Here is a 19,815-nt window from a genome sequence, read left to right as displayed (position 1 = left end):
ACTTAGAGCTAAAGGTTTGCAAGTCGCTTTTACTTTTCTGGTCTCCCAATCCTCGCGGCGTTTGTGAGGTGGGTGTGGCTCTGTGCCCCCTTTAACTGTGAGCTAAATAAAGATAAAGCTTAGAATCGAAATGGCAGACCGGGAATATAAACCATTTTTCTTACTTAATTTCTAACAGGGTGCTTTCCCTTTTGGATAACGATTGGTAGTTACCCGGGACCTATAAGCCTATAATAATAGAGACAAAGTCAAAGGAATCCATCATAGGAAAGAACTGAAGTCTTAAAACACACACACCCCCCACACCTGAAAAATCCTGACAGTCACCGTGCTCTTTTTTAACAGCAGAACTTCTAAGGTTCTTAATTCATTCAATAAGGGTTAACTTTTAGTAGCCTGTGAAGTTTTGGCAATTTGACTTAAGATACAATAATGGTTTAGCCCGTTATTCTTTCTCTCCAGATAGAATTAAATTGGGGGAATGTAAGAATGCTCCAGTGTGGCGTAGTTTTTAAGGTAAGGGAAAGACTTTTACACAAAGTCTGCTTTTTAAATATTATTGATCACTCTTTTGTTATTAACACACAGAGTAGTCCTGTCTGTCGGTTGACAACCTTCAGTGATTTTTAGTAGAAAGTGGTGGTAAGAAGACCTGGGATTCATTCCCAACACTTAACAGCTACCTAACCTTGGGCAGGTGACTATCTCTAAGCCTGTTTGTTCATCAGCCTAATGCATATACAGCAATCTACATTGCCAAGCTCACAGAATTCTTGAGAGATCAAATGAGATAATATGTAAAATAAGTTTTAAATTTTATAAAACATTAGTTTTAACAAACATTTCGTATGTGACAGTTTGAACCTAGAAATAAAAAGCCGTTTGCACTGGTAGTCTAGAAAAGAAAGCAAACATGTAAGGCAAATATCAGCACAGAGGAGCAATTGCTATAATTAAGAATATATGTGCCATCCTGGCCAACATGGTGAAACCCCGTCTCTACTAAAAATACAAAAAAATTAGCTGGGCGTGGTGGCGCGTGCCTGTAGTACCAGATACGCTGGCGGCTGAGGCGGGAGAATCGCTTGAACCCGGGAGGCAGAGGGTGCGGTGAGCTGAGATCGTGCCACTGCACTCCAGCCTGGGCAACAAGAGCGAAACTCTGTCTCAAAAAAAAAAAAAAAAAAAAAAGAATATATGTGGCCAGGCGCGGTGGCCCCTGCCTGTAATCCCAGCACTTTGCGGGAGGCCAAAGGGGGCAAATCACCCGAGGTCAGGAGTTCAAGACCAGCCTGGCCAACATGGCAAAACCCTGTCTTTATTAAAAATACAAAAATTAGCCAGGTTTGGTGGCACACGCCTGTAATCCTAGCTACTCAGGAGGCTGAGGCAGGAGAATCGCTTGAACCCGGGAGGCGGAGATCGCGCCGTTGCACTCCAGCCTGGGTGACAAGAGTGAAACTTCGCCAAAAAAAAAAAAAAATAGTGTGCAGAACATGCTGGTAGTACAGCAGAGGAAGCAAGAGCATTCTATTGCAGAGTAGGGAAATTTGAAAAAAGAGTATTGGAAAAAGCCTGTCAACGGAAGTATTTCAATTGGACCTTGAGAAGTAAGTTCTATGCATGTTCAGTGGGATGAAAAAGCATTCCAGGCAGAAAACCACCCGAGCAAAGACAGTGGTGTGAAAATGCATGTTTGGGGAACACTAAGAAATTCGGTATAGCTAGAGCATAAGGTTCAAGTAGAATGACTAAAAAGGCAAATTGGGCGACGTTTCCTTGAGTCCATATTAGTAGTTATATAACTATTAATATAGAAAAATGAATCAGTCCCTACAATAGGCCACCATTTTGGAAAGTACGTAAGAAACAGGAAGCACCATGTTTTATCCCTAGGGTGACTAGCCATTCCAGTTTGACCCGGACTGTGGAGTTTACTGGGAAATGGGACTTTCCATACCTGGAAACACCCAGGCAAACTGAGATGGGTTGGTCATCACACTTACCACGAGAATGATTCACAGAAATTTGGGCACTCTATTCCGTAGTATCTCTGGAAATATCAGCTGTAATCCATTTTGTTGAATTGTATGGAAAGCCTCATTCAATATCTTAGATTCCCTGATGTCTCTCCTTCAGGTTTTTGGCACATGTGCCAATGTTCATCTTCATGTTTACCTAAATAGAACTATGGATACCAGAATGTGTAACTATGTAAATAGAGGTTGCAGAATGCACAAAGTATTAACATCTTTGTTAAGTGGGCCAGTTACTGTCTTGATTTCCAAAAATGACATAGGGGTTCAAGACTATAATCCTACCTGTTTGTAAGATAAAATATGAAACTATATTTACTTAACTCTTTATATTTTAAGCCAAAATTTGAACCTTTTGTATTGAAGCAAGAATTACAAAGTGATAAAGCATTTGCGTTGTGTTGTATTCTTGGATGGTACACAACAGTGATGTGGAAATGTTCTTCTGTATGGCAGCTGAGCACTTGAAATGTGACTAGTGTGACTTCAAACTGAATTCTTAATTGTGATTAATTAAGATTAACATTTAAATAAACACATGTGACTAGAAGCTACTGTGTTGGTCAGCACAGTTAGAATCTTTTCATACACTTTTAGCTGGGCTAGAAATAGCAAAAAAAAAAAAAAAAATTGTGAACATTTTCAAATCGCTTGTTGTAGGCTCCAAATTAGGACATACTTACTGATATCAACACAGTTTACTTATGAAAATAAATGTTTGAGCTGCTTAAGTGAAGCCAAAATACTGTTTCCACCTTTGCTAACACAGCGGTAAATTTCAAAGCACAAAGTGAAGTAGGTAAGAAATAAAGGTTTTATTTCCATTCTGACTTCCAATTTTCAGAAACATGTTCCATGTTTATTGTGATAAGCACTAGATATTATAGTCTCATGTTTTTAATTCATGAATAACGTCTGATTCATTTGATTTTGTATTTACAGAACAAAAGATGTCAGGGCTATCTCATTCAGTTATTAATAAATGGATCAGAGTAGTAAGTCAAGAGTAAGTGCATAATGTGGTTTAAATTTTAAAAAATACTCAGAATGAGGTAGTATTTTAATTTTTAATTCATCCACCCACCTTGCTCTTCTCTTTTCCATAATAGACTTCCCTGTGGACTTTAGCCTTACGTGTCTTTTTACCACTTAGTGGTATTAACTTTTTAAATAAGAGAATCACGATCACGCAGAAACACCAAACTTTCCACACCATTCGTTATCACATATGTTCATATATGGCGAGCACTTGGAGCTACTTCAAGATTATCATGACATGATATATTTAATTCGATTGTTCAATCTAAAATTTTTTCCAGCATATGACAATATTATAGCTTCAAACACATAGCATAATCTCTAATTCTTTTGCCCAAAACGGGTAAACACAGTATGCCAAATTAAGGGTAATAGGATATCTTCCAGTCTTCCACTGTATTTGCTACTTGTTTATTTATTTCAATGAGAGTGTTAAAGCAAAATTTAAAAAAAATTATTGCAACAAAGTTAAGATTAAGAAATCTTAATTAACTTACTTTTTTGTTTTAAAATGCTAAAAAAAAACCCCACTACTATTATTTGATTTTAATAACAGAATACCTAAATCTGGCATAAAAAACATAGTGTGCTCTATGAGCATAATTTAAGAACTACTGGTTTAGACTATTCTATTTTAAATGACATTGCCACGTTTCCCTTAGACACTGTATCTAGGTGGGTGTTTGCTTTGTTCCTAAGTGTTGGAATTTTTTTTAACAATAAAGCATAGATTGGAAAAGCAAGACTGGAAGAGAAGGCAATCAAAACAATACAACAAAATCTATCTAGAGTCAACCCGATTAAATGATAACTATTTTGATTCTTTTTTTCATTCATTAGCTTGGAAACACCTAGTTTGGCTGAAAGGTCAATGATGCCAGAAATATCATCCTCCTTCTGGAAGAAGCCTGGCCAAGTGAGAGAAAGACCCAGTTTTCTTAGAGTAAAAATTACTGTATCCAGTTTTCCGGGCCAGAGAAACAAATAAAATTGGGGGTTAAAAATTTAAATATCAATTGTCTGCGTCTTTCCCTCCTACTAAAACAAATATGACAGTACAACAAAGCAACCTTCCATTTCACTGTGTTCCACTTTCCCTTAGCTCACCGTGCTGCAACCAATATGCTTTCTTGCAGTTCCTTGCCTCAGAATTTTCACACACACATGTCCTCCTTGGGAGATTCTTCTTATTCGGCCTGGGTTACTTACCCATCCCTAAGGTCTCAGTTTATAGCCCATTTCTGTTCAGGGAAGTGTTCCTTTTAAACTCCCTTCTACTACCCTATGCTTTTTCTTCATAGCACTTAACACTTTGCACTTACCAGATACCCACACAAATAAATGTATAATGTGTTTCACCTTCTAGAATGTAATCAAAAGCTCCCTATTCCTTTTATCCTACACCTAGCCAAGTGTCTGGCACAGCAAGCCTTAACACTCAATATTTTTAAGTGATCAGATAAATAAGTAAATATTTGTAATGTTGACTTAAATGAACAGCTGAGAGGCAACAATGGGATTCCATAGGACTTTGTAATTTTGTGTGAAGCCGCTTTTCCGCCCTTCTCCCTACTGCAACTTGCTACCCATTTAAATCCTGACTAGTCATTGTGGTAGTCTCACAGCGGCAAGAATCATTATTCCTTTAGCTGACTCATTATGATTCCACCAGGATTCCAACTTCTACAACATTTTTAGCTGCCAGTCATCTTTCTTATGGCAGCCTTAGATGTCCCTTCCAGGGTACCCAAAGTGTTTTTTAAAATTGCAGACCACCATGTTCAACAGAATTGCCCTCATGATGATGTTTTCAATATTTTGAAATAGTATGAGTTCACTATCATCATCCAAAAGCATACAAAAATGATGACTTCGTCATTGCACATATATAATATCACTACTTGTGCCATATCATCATCTTTAGGCATGTCCTGCCTCAGTGTTACAGACTGAGGTTCTCTTCTTGGCCACAGTAGATTTTAAATGAAAAATATATGAAAGGTCCTGGGTTAGGAAGGGCAAAAGAAAAGGAGAAACACATTTATTGAGCACATACGTGCCAGAGAGTGTACAAATACGTACTCAAAACGTATCAATCCTCAGAATAACCTTTTGAAATAGGTATTATCCCCATTTACACATAAAGAATCCCTTTTCTGACATTGTACATTATCTCTTGAATTTTTCTATTGACATTAACTTTCATTTATTTACTTTTATCCTCCCTATGATATTTTTAGCAGTTATAAACCAGAAAAGCATATTTCCATTTAATAAATATTAATTTAATAAAATAAGTTTCACAGTATATCAACAGATGATTGAAAATTAGAAGCTGCTATCCTTCCATATCAGATTACATTCTTTTCTAGCCCTTGTTAAAGACTGAGCTACTAAGCCTTCTTGCTTGGTTTCTACATTTCCTATTTATTGTGCACACACACACACACACACACAGCATTCTTATCACTGTTCTAACATTGACTCTCTAGGCTTAGTCTCCTTAGTCTAATCGGAACTAGGAAGCTAGCTTAATGAACAATACATGTTGAATGTTCTTAATCATGAAATGACTCCTCCACCTTCTAATTAAACGTAGTAACAGACAGAATTTACCTGTCTCAGAATCAGATAAAAAGGGACCATCTTTCTTTTATCTATACCTAAGGTGAAACTCAGAGGTTTTTCCGTTATAGTTCTCCTCCAACCCCACATGTAGGGCTCAGGACTGAAGAACTTTGTGTCCTACCACCTTTTCTTGAAGGAGGTGTTGGTCCACATCTGTAATCCTGAGCAAGAAGAACCTTGAATTTTCTTTCCCTTCAACTCTTTTATTGGATTTCTATTCCTTCATTTCATTCCAAATTTTCATCCAGATAAAAATGTGGTTCCAGAGGAAACTAGCCTAGGACAGGAGGGGTGAGCTTATTTGTGCCATGCCCCAACAAATACTGCAGAGTTCTAAAACCTCCTTTGCACACGTCCACCACTTCTACCCAGGATTTCTAGGACTGGGACAGCAGAAGTGAGACTGACGGTATGTCTTAGCTCAGGATGTGTAGAGTCTCATCCAGCATCATTTCAGATTTCCCGAGAAATGTGTAAAGGAAGATCAAGAATCCATGTCCCATTTCTTCCTTTGTGTCCCTTGGAAAGACCATTCTCTGTTCTTAGAGGAATTGATTCCAAGAACATATAATCATGCATGAATGTTTCTTGCCCGGGACTCTTCAAAGCATGCTATAGTTGTAGAAGAGGCTCTCCACTCTGATGCCGGCCACAGCTGCATACAGTTCAGGTACCACCAACTCTGGTACTTGTAACACAGCCTTGTCATCTGCAGTTTTAATGGCAGCTTCTAGGCGCAAGCGCAGCTCTCTAGGTGAGGGGCGGCCAGCCTCACGCCAGCGCCAGCAGGACTTCATAATACTGTACCTGAGAGGGAAATAAGAGAAACTGACTTCCTTGACAAGGCAAATATATGGGGAGCATGTCTCCTCTCCTCACAAACTTTAACAAACAACTCTGCAATTCTTTAATTGTCTTCTGTTTGCCCTGTTACTCATATTCTTCCCAGAGAGTGATATTCCTTCTCAACCTTTTTATATCGAGTCTCTTAATAGCACTTTCTTAACAAGTGCTCTTGTATAATAGGAATGACTTAATATTTTCCAAACTAGGGTATGACAGGACAGTTTATCACTAGACATTGTTTGCTGTAACATTGTAAGCAATGTGCAGTAAAGTAACAGGGCTGAGTAGAACTGAACACATGTCAGTTTTACTCTGATATGAGACAGAGCTTTTAATCATATATACTGCTGCATACTTTAGGTTGATTTTCATGTTTCAGATATCTCCTCATCAAAATGTTATGTTCTTTAATACTTGTGCCTAGAAGCTGCTGCTAGAATTGCAGATGACAAGGCTGTGTTACAAGTACCAGAGGTTGTGGTACCAGGTCAGGTATTTTGTCAGTTAGGTGTCTCTCCCAGTATTAAGACCAGCCTTTAACACATGGAAATGTTTGTCATCAATTTCTTTCTATTGTACCTAGTTCCATCACTATATTCTGTGCATGTGTGTGTGTATACTCATATATAATTAAGATACTTAAATTTAATCTGCCCGATGCAGTAATTATTTATCATAAGGAAAACCAAGTGCTGTAAATTTACCCATTCAATGATGAAAAACTTACAAAATACCAACAATTCTAATAAAAACATTAATATATTCTCTGCTGCCTACTTATACACAATTTAACCTTTTCTTACATTCTATAGCAGTTCCTTTTTCAACTTCATTGGTAATAACAGTCTGTGTAATTTTTTATTTTTCCATTTCCTGCCTCTAGGTTGGTTCACTAACTGTCCCTATCTGCTGACAACACTGGATCCTCCTTCTGCCTTTCTAATTTCTTCTTATCTCCCCTTCCTCTGGTTGGCTTCTATCACACTGAGAGTTGGAAAAACAGGGAGACAATCATTTAAAAGTTAAATACTAAATAAGAACTGGTATACTCTGATTGAGTAACTCTAGTGCAATGGGTTTTACGACAGCTGTCTGAACTGTGGCTGGCAGAAGACTGACATTTAGACTAAACACAACTATACTTGCATTGGGTTTAGTTTACTTGTTACCTATTTTAGAAGCTCCCCATGGAACTAAACTATAGCAAAATTAGATTCCTAATATAGTTCTCAGTGTGTGGTGGGGTATGTGTGTGTATGTGTGTGAGTGTGTGTGTATGTATATGAATATATAATATATATGCATATGTAATATATGGGATAGGTATATTTTACTGCATGGGTTTGGTTAAAAGCTGTACTTTGGTACATACACACAGGTGAGGACCATCTGAGCATTTTGAAAAGGACATGATTGATAGAGGGCTAAACAACATTTGGAATGAGAGAAGAGCAGGCCTTTAAAAACCACTTACATGGTATGTGTGCAGCTACTGGGTCTCTTCATGATTTTCCTTCTTTGGAGATGCTCTAGGATGCTGGAAGGAGGGACTTCAGGATATGGTGGTGCCCCTGTCATTAGGAAAATAATGAGAACTTTAGGGTCCTCTAAAATATGAACTGTAACTAACACTATTCTTCATCCACTTAGGTTGGTTGCTTGCAAAAGATATAGCCATAGGAAAAATACTACATACAATTCAGTTGCTCCCTGGTGATCAAATATGGATATAATTTAGTGAATTGGGGGGAAAGGTGTTTTGGGAAAAAAAACCTGATAAGTTAGGAGAATCTTGAGTCTATAAGAAAGTGATCAAATAAGACGAGGTAAGACATAAGACCTGTCCTCTACTCTCCATACATGGGAAAGTGTGCAGTTTCTCAATCAAATGAATTAATAAGTCTGGAGTAAACATTTTTATGTTTATGCAAGACCACTCTGGGAATTATCCTTGGGATTTGAAAACATCCCTTGGATTTGGTAATATTTTGGGGAAAATAAAGAGGAAGAGAGCAAAAGAAAAGTAAAAAAGGACAGGGAAGAAGGGACTGGGGCAAGGAGAAAATAATCACTTTATATGACTATCACGGGAATCAGGCTTAGATAACATGTCAGTCCATTTCAAGCTTCCGCACTGTACTGAAACCCTTTCAGAAAGCATATATCATCCATCCCTTAAATAAACATGCTTGCATATTTGCATACAGGCACACACTATTTTGGGGCTCATCCTTACCTAGAGTCACCATCTCATAGAGCAGGATCCCAAAAGACCAGCTGTAAAAGAAACAAAGCCATCTACTTTATTTCTATTTCTGTTTCTCTAAAGAGCTCATTTAAGTGTCAGAAGCCTTTAGTAAGAGCCCCATAAAAAAGGCAATGAAGGAGAATCAAGGATGAGTGTCTGAAAAACAAAATAACGGCCATTAGAAAGCATTTCTGCTCAATTTCCATAGGTTTGAATCTCTTTTAGGATTGAAGCTATATCTCTATTTACTCTCCTGTATTTTAAATTAATAGATGTTTATTATTTGCAAATGTGTGTGCATGTAATCACACAAACACATTTACCTCAATCACAAAAGCACATTTACCTAAAAATATTCCCTGTGTCTCCTTCTTCCTTTCCATCCCTCTCTGCTGAAATTCTACCCGTTATTCTTAGCGCAAATCCAACCAAGTTTTATCATTTAGTCTCTATTTTCTCAGTAGATTTAATTGCCCAAACCTAGGAAAAATAGTAACAGAGCAAGCTTTATACATAGTTGAAATAGGTATTTGCCTAAGCAATAGGACTTGAGAGGTGTATAGTTCACTATTCTGTAATATCATTATTGAATGATTAATATTTTACAGTTAAGTTCCTCTGCTGCTCATGGCATTCATGGCTAGCAGGATATTCTACATTACATCTATGCACTTCTCCAAGCAATTGAGTTATATGGCTACCAAAAGTCAATTGTGATTCTTTATGATCCTGTTAATGCCAATTTTACATGTAATTGCAATTATATGTAGTTATATAATCAATTAGATATTTTATATACTGATTAAATGCAAAAAAGTGTTATCTTCCTTCAAACTAAGTTGAATGTTTTGAAAATTATTTATAAAAATAAACTGCTGAAAAAGAAAATGTTGTCAAATTGTGTGAGGGAGACAACTGTAGAAAATTGGGAAAAGTAACATCAAAAGTCTACAGTCAAACCATTTCACAATTATTTTCAGGTTTCTCATGCTACCTAAAATCATTCTGAACTGGAACTCAAAAATAAATCATTTTTATTTACACTAAAAGATACTATTTACACTAAAAGAACAACATATAACTTCATTTGGGAAACTCATCCTTATAAAAAGAAGCCTTGCCCCTCTTTGAAAAAAACAGATAATGTACATTTATAAGTTTTATGTTAAAATAAGTTATTGAAGGTATGTATATTTCTTTTTATTTTAACAATGTATGGGTTAACTGGCCTTTTGGTTATGTGGACCTACCTTCTTCAGATAAAAGAGACTTTACTAGATTAAGTCCTCAGCTACCAATGTGAATAATCTTTTCACTTTTTTTTTCTAATTAAGGCTGCCAATCTAATACAGAAGAAATACTTGAGGCTGGGCATGGTTGCTCATGCCTGTAACCCCAGCACTTTGGGAGGCCAAGGTGAGAGGATCACTTGAGCCCAGAAGTTCTAGACCAGCCTAGGCAATATGGTGAACCTTGTCTCTAAAAAAAAAAAGAAAAAAAAAAATTAGCCAAGCAGGGTGCTGCATGCCTGTGGTCCTAGCTTCTAGGGAGGTTGAGGTGGGAGGATCGCTTGAGGCTGGGAGGTGGAGGCTGCAGTGAGCTGTGATCGTGCCACTTCACTTCAGCCTGGGCAACACAGTGAGATCCTGTCTTAGAAAAGAAAAGAAAAAGTTGCAAAAGTACCAAAAAGGATTGCAGACAGATGACAAACATGAACTCTGTCACATAACATTTCTGCTTGAGAGTATGTCTGATTTCTAAGTAGAGATTGTATTTGTAGATAGAATTGGCAACAGATCAAATCATATTCAGGGACAACACCCAAGTCATGATGAAAGCAAACTCAGAGTCCAGGAATAAACCGTACACATCTGATCTGATGCTAGCAGGTCTCAGGAGAAGCCGTTCTGGGGCAAGCCACTTGAGAGGTATTGTTTGAGTAGAGGAGATGGCCCCTTGGGTGTAAACTTCATAAGCCAGGCCCAATCCACAGAGCTTAGCAGTGAGATCACTTTGGATCAGGATATTCCTGGCTGCCACATCCCCATGGAACAAATGCTTATCCTGCAGGAATTCCTGTCAAGATAAAATCAAATATGATCAGCTGTCTGAGATGACAGCTTGGGTCACAGACAAGGAGAGGCAGTCCTAGGAATCTTCAAAAACACAAGGACATTTTCTACTCTGAACAAGTCTCACTAATGATGATATGTCACTTCCGAAGCATGCCAATGAATTGCACATTTCTGCATTGTGTTTAGGATTACCAAATTGAGCAAATAATTCAAATGACATTAATACTGGATTTTGAAAACATAATCACCTCTGTGTCAAACACTGACCCCTGCTTGATTTTCCTTTCCCGTGAGAAAGGACCCAGCTAGACACTGGAAAAGGGAGTAGATTCCAAGTTTCTTTCTTTTTTTTTGTTTTTTTTGTTTGAGACAGAGTCTCGCTCTGTCGCCCAGGCTGGAGTGCAGTGGTGGGATCTCAGCTCACTGCAAGCTCCGCCTCCTGGGTTCACACCATTCTCCTGCCTCAGCCTCCCGAGTAGCTGGGACTACAGGCACCCACCACCACGCCTGGCTAATTTTTTGTATTTTTAGTAGAGACACGTTTCACCATGTTAGCCAGGATGGTCTCGATCCCCTGACCTCGTGATCCGCCCTCTTCGGCCTCCCAAAGTGCTGGGATTACAGGCATGAGCCACCGCACCAGGCCTAATTCCAAGTTTCTAGCAGTGGTCCTCAAAACAATGTAATACATACTAAAACTGAGTATCATAATGAAAAATTTATATACATATCTCACTTCTTCCCCTAAAATAACTGCATGAGTTGAATTCAGAAATTTTCTTTTAGATAAATCTAAATGATTACAAAAGGCCACAGAGTTATTAAGTGGTAGTGACCAGAACCAGGTATTATAATTCATAGGATGTACTATATAAACTCTACTAAAAATTTTCAAGTCAGTCTGCATATTGGAATAGTTGACTGAGAGCTTTTTAAACATAAGATTTTCACCCCAGATTTACTAAACCAAAATATAGGAAGAAAGACCTGTTAACCTACATTGTTAAGAAGTATCAAATTCTAGTACAGCCAACAGAGCATCGGAGAGTCATGGCACCCTATGATAATTGATTTTTGGAGTCATTTCCAATGGCATCAAACTATTCAAGGCATAAGAAGAAAGTTGCAAAACTATACATGACTGAAGACCTAGAGATTGAGGGCTGTGATTACTAAACAAGGATGGTATAGAAAATTATAAGGCAAAGGTGATAATTTCCAGTCACTGATGACAAAGAAAACTAGCAGTTTTCTGTGCCCAGTGAAGCTTTAAAATAAGAAATTATACTGCCATGATAAGAATTAAAGAATGTAACTGACTTTGAGCTTGTTAAAAGTAAGAAAAAAATAGTATGATATTGCCTTGTAACAGGTAGCATAGGGTCCTGATGAATGCACCAATTTGACCAATTCATCCCTGTACGGCACCTCTGCAATTGTGGTTCTGAATACAGGGTAGGCTGTATCCTGACACCCTTTATCAAGGGAACATATCAACGAGGCCATCCAAACACCGTAGACAATATTCACATATATGATGTGTACTCTCCCTTGTCCCATGGGAGCTTCAACCATAACTATTACTCTTTATCCACCTTAATCCTTTTTTTCTAACCTTTTCCTGACTCCACTTAGATCCCTATATTTCACACCTCAAAGTAGCAAGATATATCAAATACTTAAAACAGTGGCTTCACAGAGCCCCAGTTTTCCATAGCAAATGTTAATTTTAAACACAACTATTTAAATAATTTCATAGAAATAGACATATAAACTTCCTGGGTAATTCTGGTAAAGGTAAATTTTTTATCTTAAACCCTGAGTTCTTTCTCTTATCTCGTTATTTAAGTTGTTTTAGGCCGGGCATGGTGGCTCAAGCCTGTAATCCCAGCACTTTGGGAGGCCAAGGTGGGCGGATCACGAGGTCAGGAGATTGAGACCATCCTGGCTAACACAGTGAAACTCCCTCTCTACTAAAAATACGAAAAAATTAGCCGGGCGTGTTGGCACATGCCTGTGGTCCCAGCTACTCGGGAGGCTGAGGCAGGAGAATGGTGTGAACCCAGGAGGTGGAGCTTCCAGTGAGCTGAGATAGTGCCACTGCACTCCAGCCTGGGCAACTGAGCAAGACTCCGTCTCAAAAAAAAAAAATAAACAAATATTTAAGTTGTTTTAAAATAAAGGAATTATCCAACTGTTGCTCTTCTCATTCATCCTTTTCCACTTGTTCCTTAATCATTTTATAATTATATATGTACTCCCCGTCACATTCAGTATCAAAGCAAGTCTCCAACCAAACATGTTCTGAACTAGTTTTCTTGTTTTTCGGGTATAAAATTGCATATTTCCTTCTGGTTCTGTCACCTTTCACCCATTCAGTTTCTCTTTCTGTATCTTCTCCCTACATGCTTCCCTATCTGTCTCTTTTAATTCTATTATTAGTGCATACGGGGATGTAAAAGTATCAGGTAAATGGGCGTATACCTCTTGGCCCTGGCTGTTGACTTTTAAGACTGAAAAATCTTTAAAATCCTTCTTGTTCCTTGTATAAACCCTAAGTTGACTACTTTCTTCCTGAAATTATCAATAGTGTAGTAAGTTATCTAGATAAATCCCTAAAGAAAGGACTAAAAACAATTTATCCATGCTTGAGTTTCTGCCCCCAACTTCTATCTAATTCTCTTTAAAACATATACACCACTTGAGAATATTAATATGAGAAATATGGCATCAAAAACAAGGCTAACAAGGAAATGTCACACCATCAGTTGTCATTTTGCCTCGTCTTACCAGCGCCAAAAGGACCTGCTTTCCGATGTGATATACTTGTTTTTCTGTGAGATCATAGAGAAGACCATCCATAGTCATCACATCCTAAAGAGACAGGGAAAAAATGCCATTATATTAAAATAGCACTCACAGATTTGGAAAAGAAATAAAGTTGGGCAGAGATACTCTGAAATGCAGTTATCAAAGCTAAGAAAAATATAAGGACTAGTGTTCAAAGTGAGGCTGATGTGGGAGATTTTCAGATAGGCAGAGAAATAAAATGATCCATTGGACTGGAAAAACAATGACAGACATAGATGAATAGCAGGTAAGACAAGTATAAATAAGACTACCCACTGAATAAAGCAGCAATTTTTCTAGGGCTCTGTGTGTGTGCTTGTGTGTGTATGCACATGTGAGCACACATGTGTTCATGATTAATTTAGCACATGAACTGAATGCATCTTTATTGAATGCCTGAAATGTCCCTTATTCCATGTTAGGAACTTGGAATACAAGCATGAGTAAAATAGCATGGCTGCTGCCTTCTGGAGCTTATTGTGTGACAGGCACATGTGAATCAGAATCAAATAATTATACATAAATAAATGGTTACATATCTGTAAATGCCATAAAGGAAATGTACAAAGTGCTAAGAGAGCATATGATGGTGGGCAGAAGAGAGTTGATTGAGTTGCAGGGACAGGGAAATTGATGAGATCTGAAGGATGAGTGGACATTAACTGTGAAAAGAAGAGAAGAGAGAAGTTTGGCGGAACAAGAAAAACATATAAAGATAATCTGAAATAGAGACGCGTGGTATTTTTTAAAAATGGAAAGAAGCTAGTGCAGTTGGAGGACAAAACAAGTTTTAGATGAGTGACCTCTTTAAAAAGTTTAAAAATACTAAATACTTGCAATTGTCCTATTGACAATACAGGATGGAAGACAATAACAGGGTCCCTTTCTCATACACATTCAGTTGTACAATAATCAGCATAGGAAGGGGGTTCAAAGAATATTAAACTTGCTCACTAGCAAGTGAGAAACTAGGGAAACAGGTAGCACTTCTGAAAGAGGAATATAGAACAAGGGAAATTTTAAGGAAAAGAACATCCATTTGAGGCTAAAAATTTCTGAACATTTTAATTTTAAAAAACATGAGTTTGAGCTACAAAAGCTTTACAAGCTAAATTTCTCCCTGACTTTGCCCACCATATTATGGTGGTGTTACAGAATGGAAAACACACTTAATAACCACAACAAAATTATAATCATTACCAAAAATACTGATGTTGTTATACAATTATTCTTATAACAGCTACCATTTTGAGTGCTTACTCTGTACCAACCACTGGTATGTTTTCACATACATAATTTCTTGTATTTTTTATAATAATTATTACTCCTGTTTTACAGATTCCGAAAACTCAGGATCAGAAACGTGACTTGCTCAAAGTCACATAACTAGTAGGAGGTGAAGCCTAAAGTCCATGCTCTAAACTTGTACTGTCCACTCTGTGCTCATTAGCCACATGTGGCTATTTAAACTTATATTACTTAAAATTAAATAAAATTTAAAATTTAGTTTCTCCATCACATCAGCGACACTTCAAGTGTCTAGAAGCCATCTGTGATTAGTGGCTTATATTGGATGGAGCAGTTATAGAACATTTCTTTTTTTTTTTTTTTTTTTTTGAGACGGAGTCTTGCTCTGTCACCCAGGCTGGAGTGCAGTGGCGCAATCTCGGCTCACTGCAAGCTCCGCCTCCCAGGTTCACGCCATTCTCCTGCCTCAGCCTCTCCGAGTAGCTGGGACTACAGGCGCCCGCCACCACCCCCGGCTAATTTTTTGTATTTTTAGTAGAGACGGGGTTTCATCGTGGTCTCGATCTCCTGACCTCGTGATTCGCCCCCCTCCCAAAGTGCTGGGATTACAAGCGTGAGCCACCGCGCCCGGCCAGAACATTTCTGTAATTACAAAAAGTTCTATTACATGGTCATACTCCATTATTCTGTCATGCTATTCTAATGTTTCTGCATTTTGTCATTTGTCACACTAACTGACATGTGAAAAGCTAAGCAACAAGGTCGAGCCTTAACCTCCTAATACCTCTGCCCTACTGCTCACCCGCCGACAGGTCCAGAGAAAGCTGAGCAGGTCCCCGTGGGCCACATCCTCCAACACCATATAGAGTGGCAGCTCTTCAGTGCAGCAGCCTTCCAGCTGCACCAGGTTCTTGTGTTTCCCCAGGTATTGATGGAATTGGATTCGCCCTAAGAAATCTTGTACCTCATGGAGCCCAGCTGGTTCTGTAGAGGATGAAAGAGCCAGGCAGTGAGCAGTCAGTGCATCCTTGATGAGTGGGAGGCAGGGAGCAGAAGGCAACTTAAGATGGTAATTCTCCCCACATGGGAGTGAATGCAGGCAAAAATAAGCACAAAGGGGACCGATTAGAAGAAGATGATGCTTAATGTCACTGATCTTTTATCAAAGGTAACACAGAATCATAATTATTAGAACTGGATAGGCTTTCATCTGCCTAAATAGAGAGATAGTCTGTTTGCATTAAGAAGTTATCACTGTCTAGTCCTTTGGATTAATATCCTTGCTTGTCTTATCCTTGTTCTATGTATCCACGATTACTGGCCCATATCATGAAGAGGAGAGAGAGAGAGAGAGAGAGAAAGAAATATAATGTAAGCTGGGCGTGATGGCTCACACCTGTAATCCTAGCACTTTGGGAGGTTGAGGCTGGTAGATCACCTGAGGTCAGGAGTTCGAGACTGGCCTGGCCAATATGGTGAAACCCCGTTTCTACTAATAATACAAAAATTAGCTGGCCATGGTGGCACACGGCTGTAATCCCAGCTACTTGGGAGGCTGAGGCAGGAGAATCACTTAAACCTTGGAGGCGGAGGTTGCAGGGAGCCCAGATGGCACCATTGCACTCCAGCCTGGTGACGACAGCAACACTCTGTCTCAAAAAAAAAAAAGAAATATAGTATCAGGAAAGGGTATCAAAGAATAAAGTAAAATGAGGAAACAACCTCAGAATCCTAGTCCAAGTAACATCCATTGTGAAAAAATCTGTTTTAACAGCCTCAATAGGCAAAGAAGAGCTAGGGAACCTAGGATGCAAAGATGTTTTAACATATGCAAATCAATTCAGTAACATACCCCATTAACAGAATAAGGGATAAACATCATATGATCATTTCAATCAATGCAGAAAAGGCATTTGATAAAATCCAATATCCTTTCATGATAAAAACACTACACAAACTAAGTACGGAAGGAATGTACCTCAACACAATAAAGGCTGTGTGAAAACCCACAGCTAACATCTTACTCATCATAACGTTATACTTATTTGTGGTAGTCATTTTAGTTATTATTTGGAGATTGGGTAAGGATTCACAAATAAACAATTTGTGTAATTAAAAATAAGACACCAAGAAAAACATTTCTGTCTCAAGTTTCCACTCTATTTCCTTCTTCTGTACACAGTTGTGATCACAACTATCTGTTAGTTAACATCTCAATGTTTGCAAATCCTGTTAATATTTACTGTTAGGGGAAGGGGAGTCAAACACTTCTTGTTTTACCTTTTAAAGCCTTGAGAATAACACTCTTGGGCTTAGAAGGGTCCCCAGTGTTCATATTGGCTCGAAAGATGGGCCCACAGCTACCATTGCAAATCTGCTCCAGAACTTCAGAGAGTTGCTCCCGTGGCACCTGCAGCTTAGCCAGGGCAGGTGTGGTAACTCTCAGAAAGTTTTCCACAGATGTCTCCTTAAGTGGCAAAGCCACGTTTCCTCCATGTCCTGCTTCCCAGCTTAGGTCCCTAGGTGGAGGGACAGGGGCAATGTCTAGAACAGAGAGATGACGTCAACCAGTTTTTCCCTGCCCTGGGGATTCCCGGGAAGCAGACCCTGAAACAAATTGGCAAGGAGGTTCCTTCAGCAGTTTTCTCTTTGGCCAATGTTGAGTTGTCTTCTGATGCTTCTCTACAAATCAGTATCAATGCCAAGTTTGTAGAACCTTTATAATAATCCCCATTACTTCTTAGGACAACTCAAGAAGGACCCCAGGAAAGCGGTCATGACACTTCCTTTCTGCCTTCCTTCCTTTGGGTTACAATTAAGTACTTCCCATGAGTGTGGCATGGAGACAATTAGGGAAGTTCCTGAATCGGTATCCAAACCACAGATGCCTAAAGGTGGAGGTAACTGCCAGTGAGAACTGTCATTTAAATCAGACAAATGGCTTTCGAAGTTGGAGGAAAGGTATGGATAATTAATCAGCTTTAAGCTATGGTTATTCTTCCTCCTTCGAGTTACCCCAAAAGTCAAGTTATTTCATATTTCCTTGAGTCTTGGTCAAAAAAGTCTTCTGGTACCCTCTCCCTCCCTTGGCCAGCAAAAAAGAGAGGTTTATCCTTCTTATTACATCTACATTTATTCATTTATTCAACAAACATCACCTATTACATGCCAGGTACTGTTCTAAGTGTTGGGAACAGGGAAAGTCCAGATTCACATGAAGATTACTTTCTACTGGTAGGGGAGAGGAAGCAGGTAATAATATATCAAGCAATTAATGTTGTGAAGGAAAACAAAAGATGGAGAAAAAGCTGAGTGTGGTGCCATGAGCCTGTAATCCCAGCTACTGGGGAGGCCAAGGCAGGAGGATCTCCTGAGCCCAGGAATCAGCATTCAGCCTGAGCAACATAGCGAGACTCCATCTCTTTAAAAAAAAAAAAAAAGGCGGTAGGGAGAAGAATCATCAGTGAATCAGTCACCTGTGTTATATATGAAGGTCAAGAAAGGCCTTTCTGATGAGATAACCTTTGAGAAAGGCCTGGAAACAACTAGGGAGCAAACCATGCTGGTGTGTTAGGGAGAGTATTGTAGGCAAAGGAAGCAAAAATTGCAAAAGCATTAATCAGGGAGCATACCTGGAATAGTTGAGAAATAGCAAGGAAGCCAGTGTAGCTGGAACCAAGTGGTATCATTGGAGGGTAGTAGGAGATAAGGCCAGGGAGGCCCAGATCATGTAAGGCCATGGAAAGAATTTTGTCATTTTTCATTCTGAGCAAGGTGGGAGCCTACTGCATGTGTGTGTGTGGAAGAGAGATTTCAAGCAGATAACTAACAGGACTGATTGTATTAAAAGACTCATTCTGGCCTTTCTATAAAGGAGTAGGGGCAGAAGCAGGGAATGTTAAGAGTGTGTTGCAGTGATCTGTGAGATGTGAGAGTAACTTGGGTTTATTTTGAAAATAGGGTTAAAGTGTTTACTTATGGATTAGATATGGACTGTGAGAGAAATAAGGGAGTTAAGGATATCTTCAAGGTTTGAGACTGAAAACAGAAGAGAGGACTTGCCATTTACTAAGACAGGCAAAACTATTTGGGGAGGACGTTTGTGAGAGAATTTCAGGACCTTTGTTTTGGTCATATTACATATGAGATTTGTATTCTATTGAAACTGTGCAGTAGGTGGTTTAATATGAGAATTGAGTTCAAGGGACTATCATTGGAATAGAAAACATATTTGAATCCATAAGACTAAAAATTATAGCATTTAGGAAGTGGCTTTAGTTGTTTTAAGTATTTCAAGAAAGAGAAAGTTCAAAATTGTTTCAAATGCTTTTGACAGATCAAGTAAGACGAAGACTAAGAATTGATCATTGGACTTGTCAACACAGCTGTCATTGATGACATTGGAAAGACTTGTTTTGGTGAAGTGGTAGAGATAAAAACCTTATTTTAGTGGGTTCAAAAGAGAATGTGATGAGTAGAAGTAGTAGGAGTGTGTTTAAACAACTTGTTTGAGAAGTTTTCTATAAAAGTGAAGTATAAGACAATTGGGATAGAATTTAAAGAAAAACTAAGGATTAGCCACTATAGAGTTTCATATCATTATGAGAGTTTTCTTTTTCCTTTTTTTTACGCTGAGTTTCATCTATGAACTGATTCCCTTTTATTATATGCTCACTGGAACTCCAGAACAGACTGTTATCATCCACTTAGCACTTCAAAGACTATTATAATATGAAGGCCCCTCCTTTCCATCATATATCCTGGAGGCAAAGATTAGGAATGGAATGTATCATAGGGTGATAGGTCATCCTCCTAGGATGTTAATAAAGCCTTGGACTTTGCCCCC

The 19,815-nt window shown here is 38.5% G+C and overlaps 1 protein-coding gene across 1 annotated transcript in view; it reads right to left on the bottom strand.

Annotated features, from left to right (window-relative positions):
• Positions 1-5,099: 5,099 nt before the first annotated feature.
• Positions 5,100-19,815, bottom strand: part of STYK1 (serine/threonine/tyrosine kinase 1) — a 51,989-nt gene continuing 37,273 nt past the window's right edge. Inside the window, exons 5-11 of the mRNA XM_003265494.2 lie at positions 17,250-17,513; positions 15,772-15,953; positions 13,662-13,745; positions 10,664-10,872; positions 8,785-8,825; positions 8,023-8,119; positions 5,100-6,509 (exon numbers count right to left, since the gene is read on the bottom strand). Coding sequence (XP_003265542.2) covers positions 6,305-6,509; positions 8,023-8,119; positions 8,785-8,825; positions 10,664-10,872; positions 13,662-13,745; positions 15,772-15,953; positions 17,250-17,513 — 1,082 coding nt within the window. The 3' untranslated portion in view covers positions 5,100-6,304. The remainder of the gene's footprint in view (positions 6,510-8,022; positions 8,120-8,784; positions 8,826-10,663; positions 10,873-13,661; positions 13,746-15,771; positions 15,954-17,249; positions 17,514-19,815) is intronic.

This window comes from Nomascus leucogenys, chromosome 23, assembly GCF_006542625.1.
Source record: "Nomascus leucogenys isolate Asia chromosome 23, Asia_NLE_v1, whole genome shotgun sequence".
NCBI lineage: Eukaryota > Metazoa > Chordata > Mammalia > Primates > Hylobatidae > Nomascus > Nomascus leucogenys.
The sequence above is the reverse complement of the archived record's forward strand: the minus strand, read 5'-3'. Positions and strand labels throughout refer to the sequence as shown.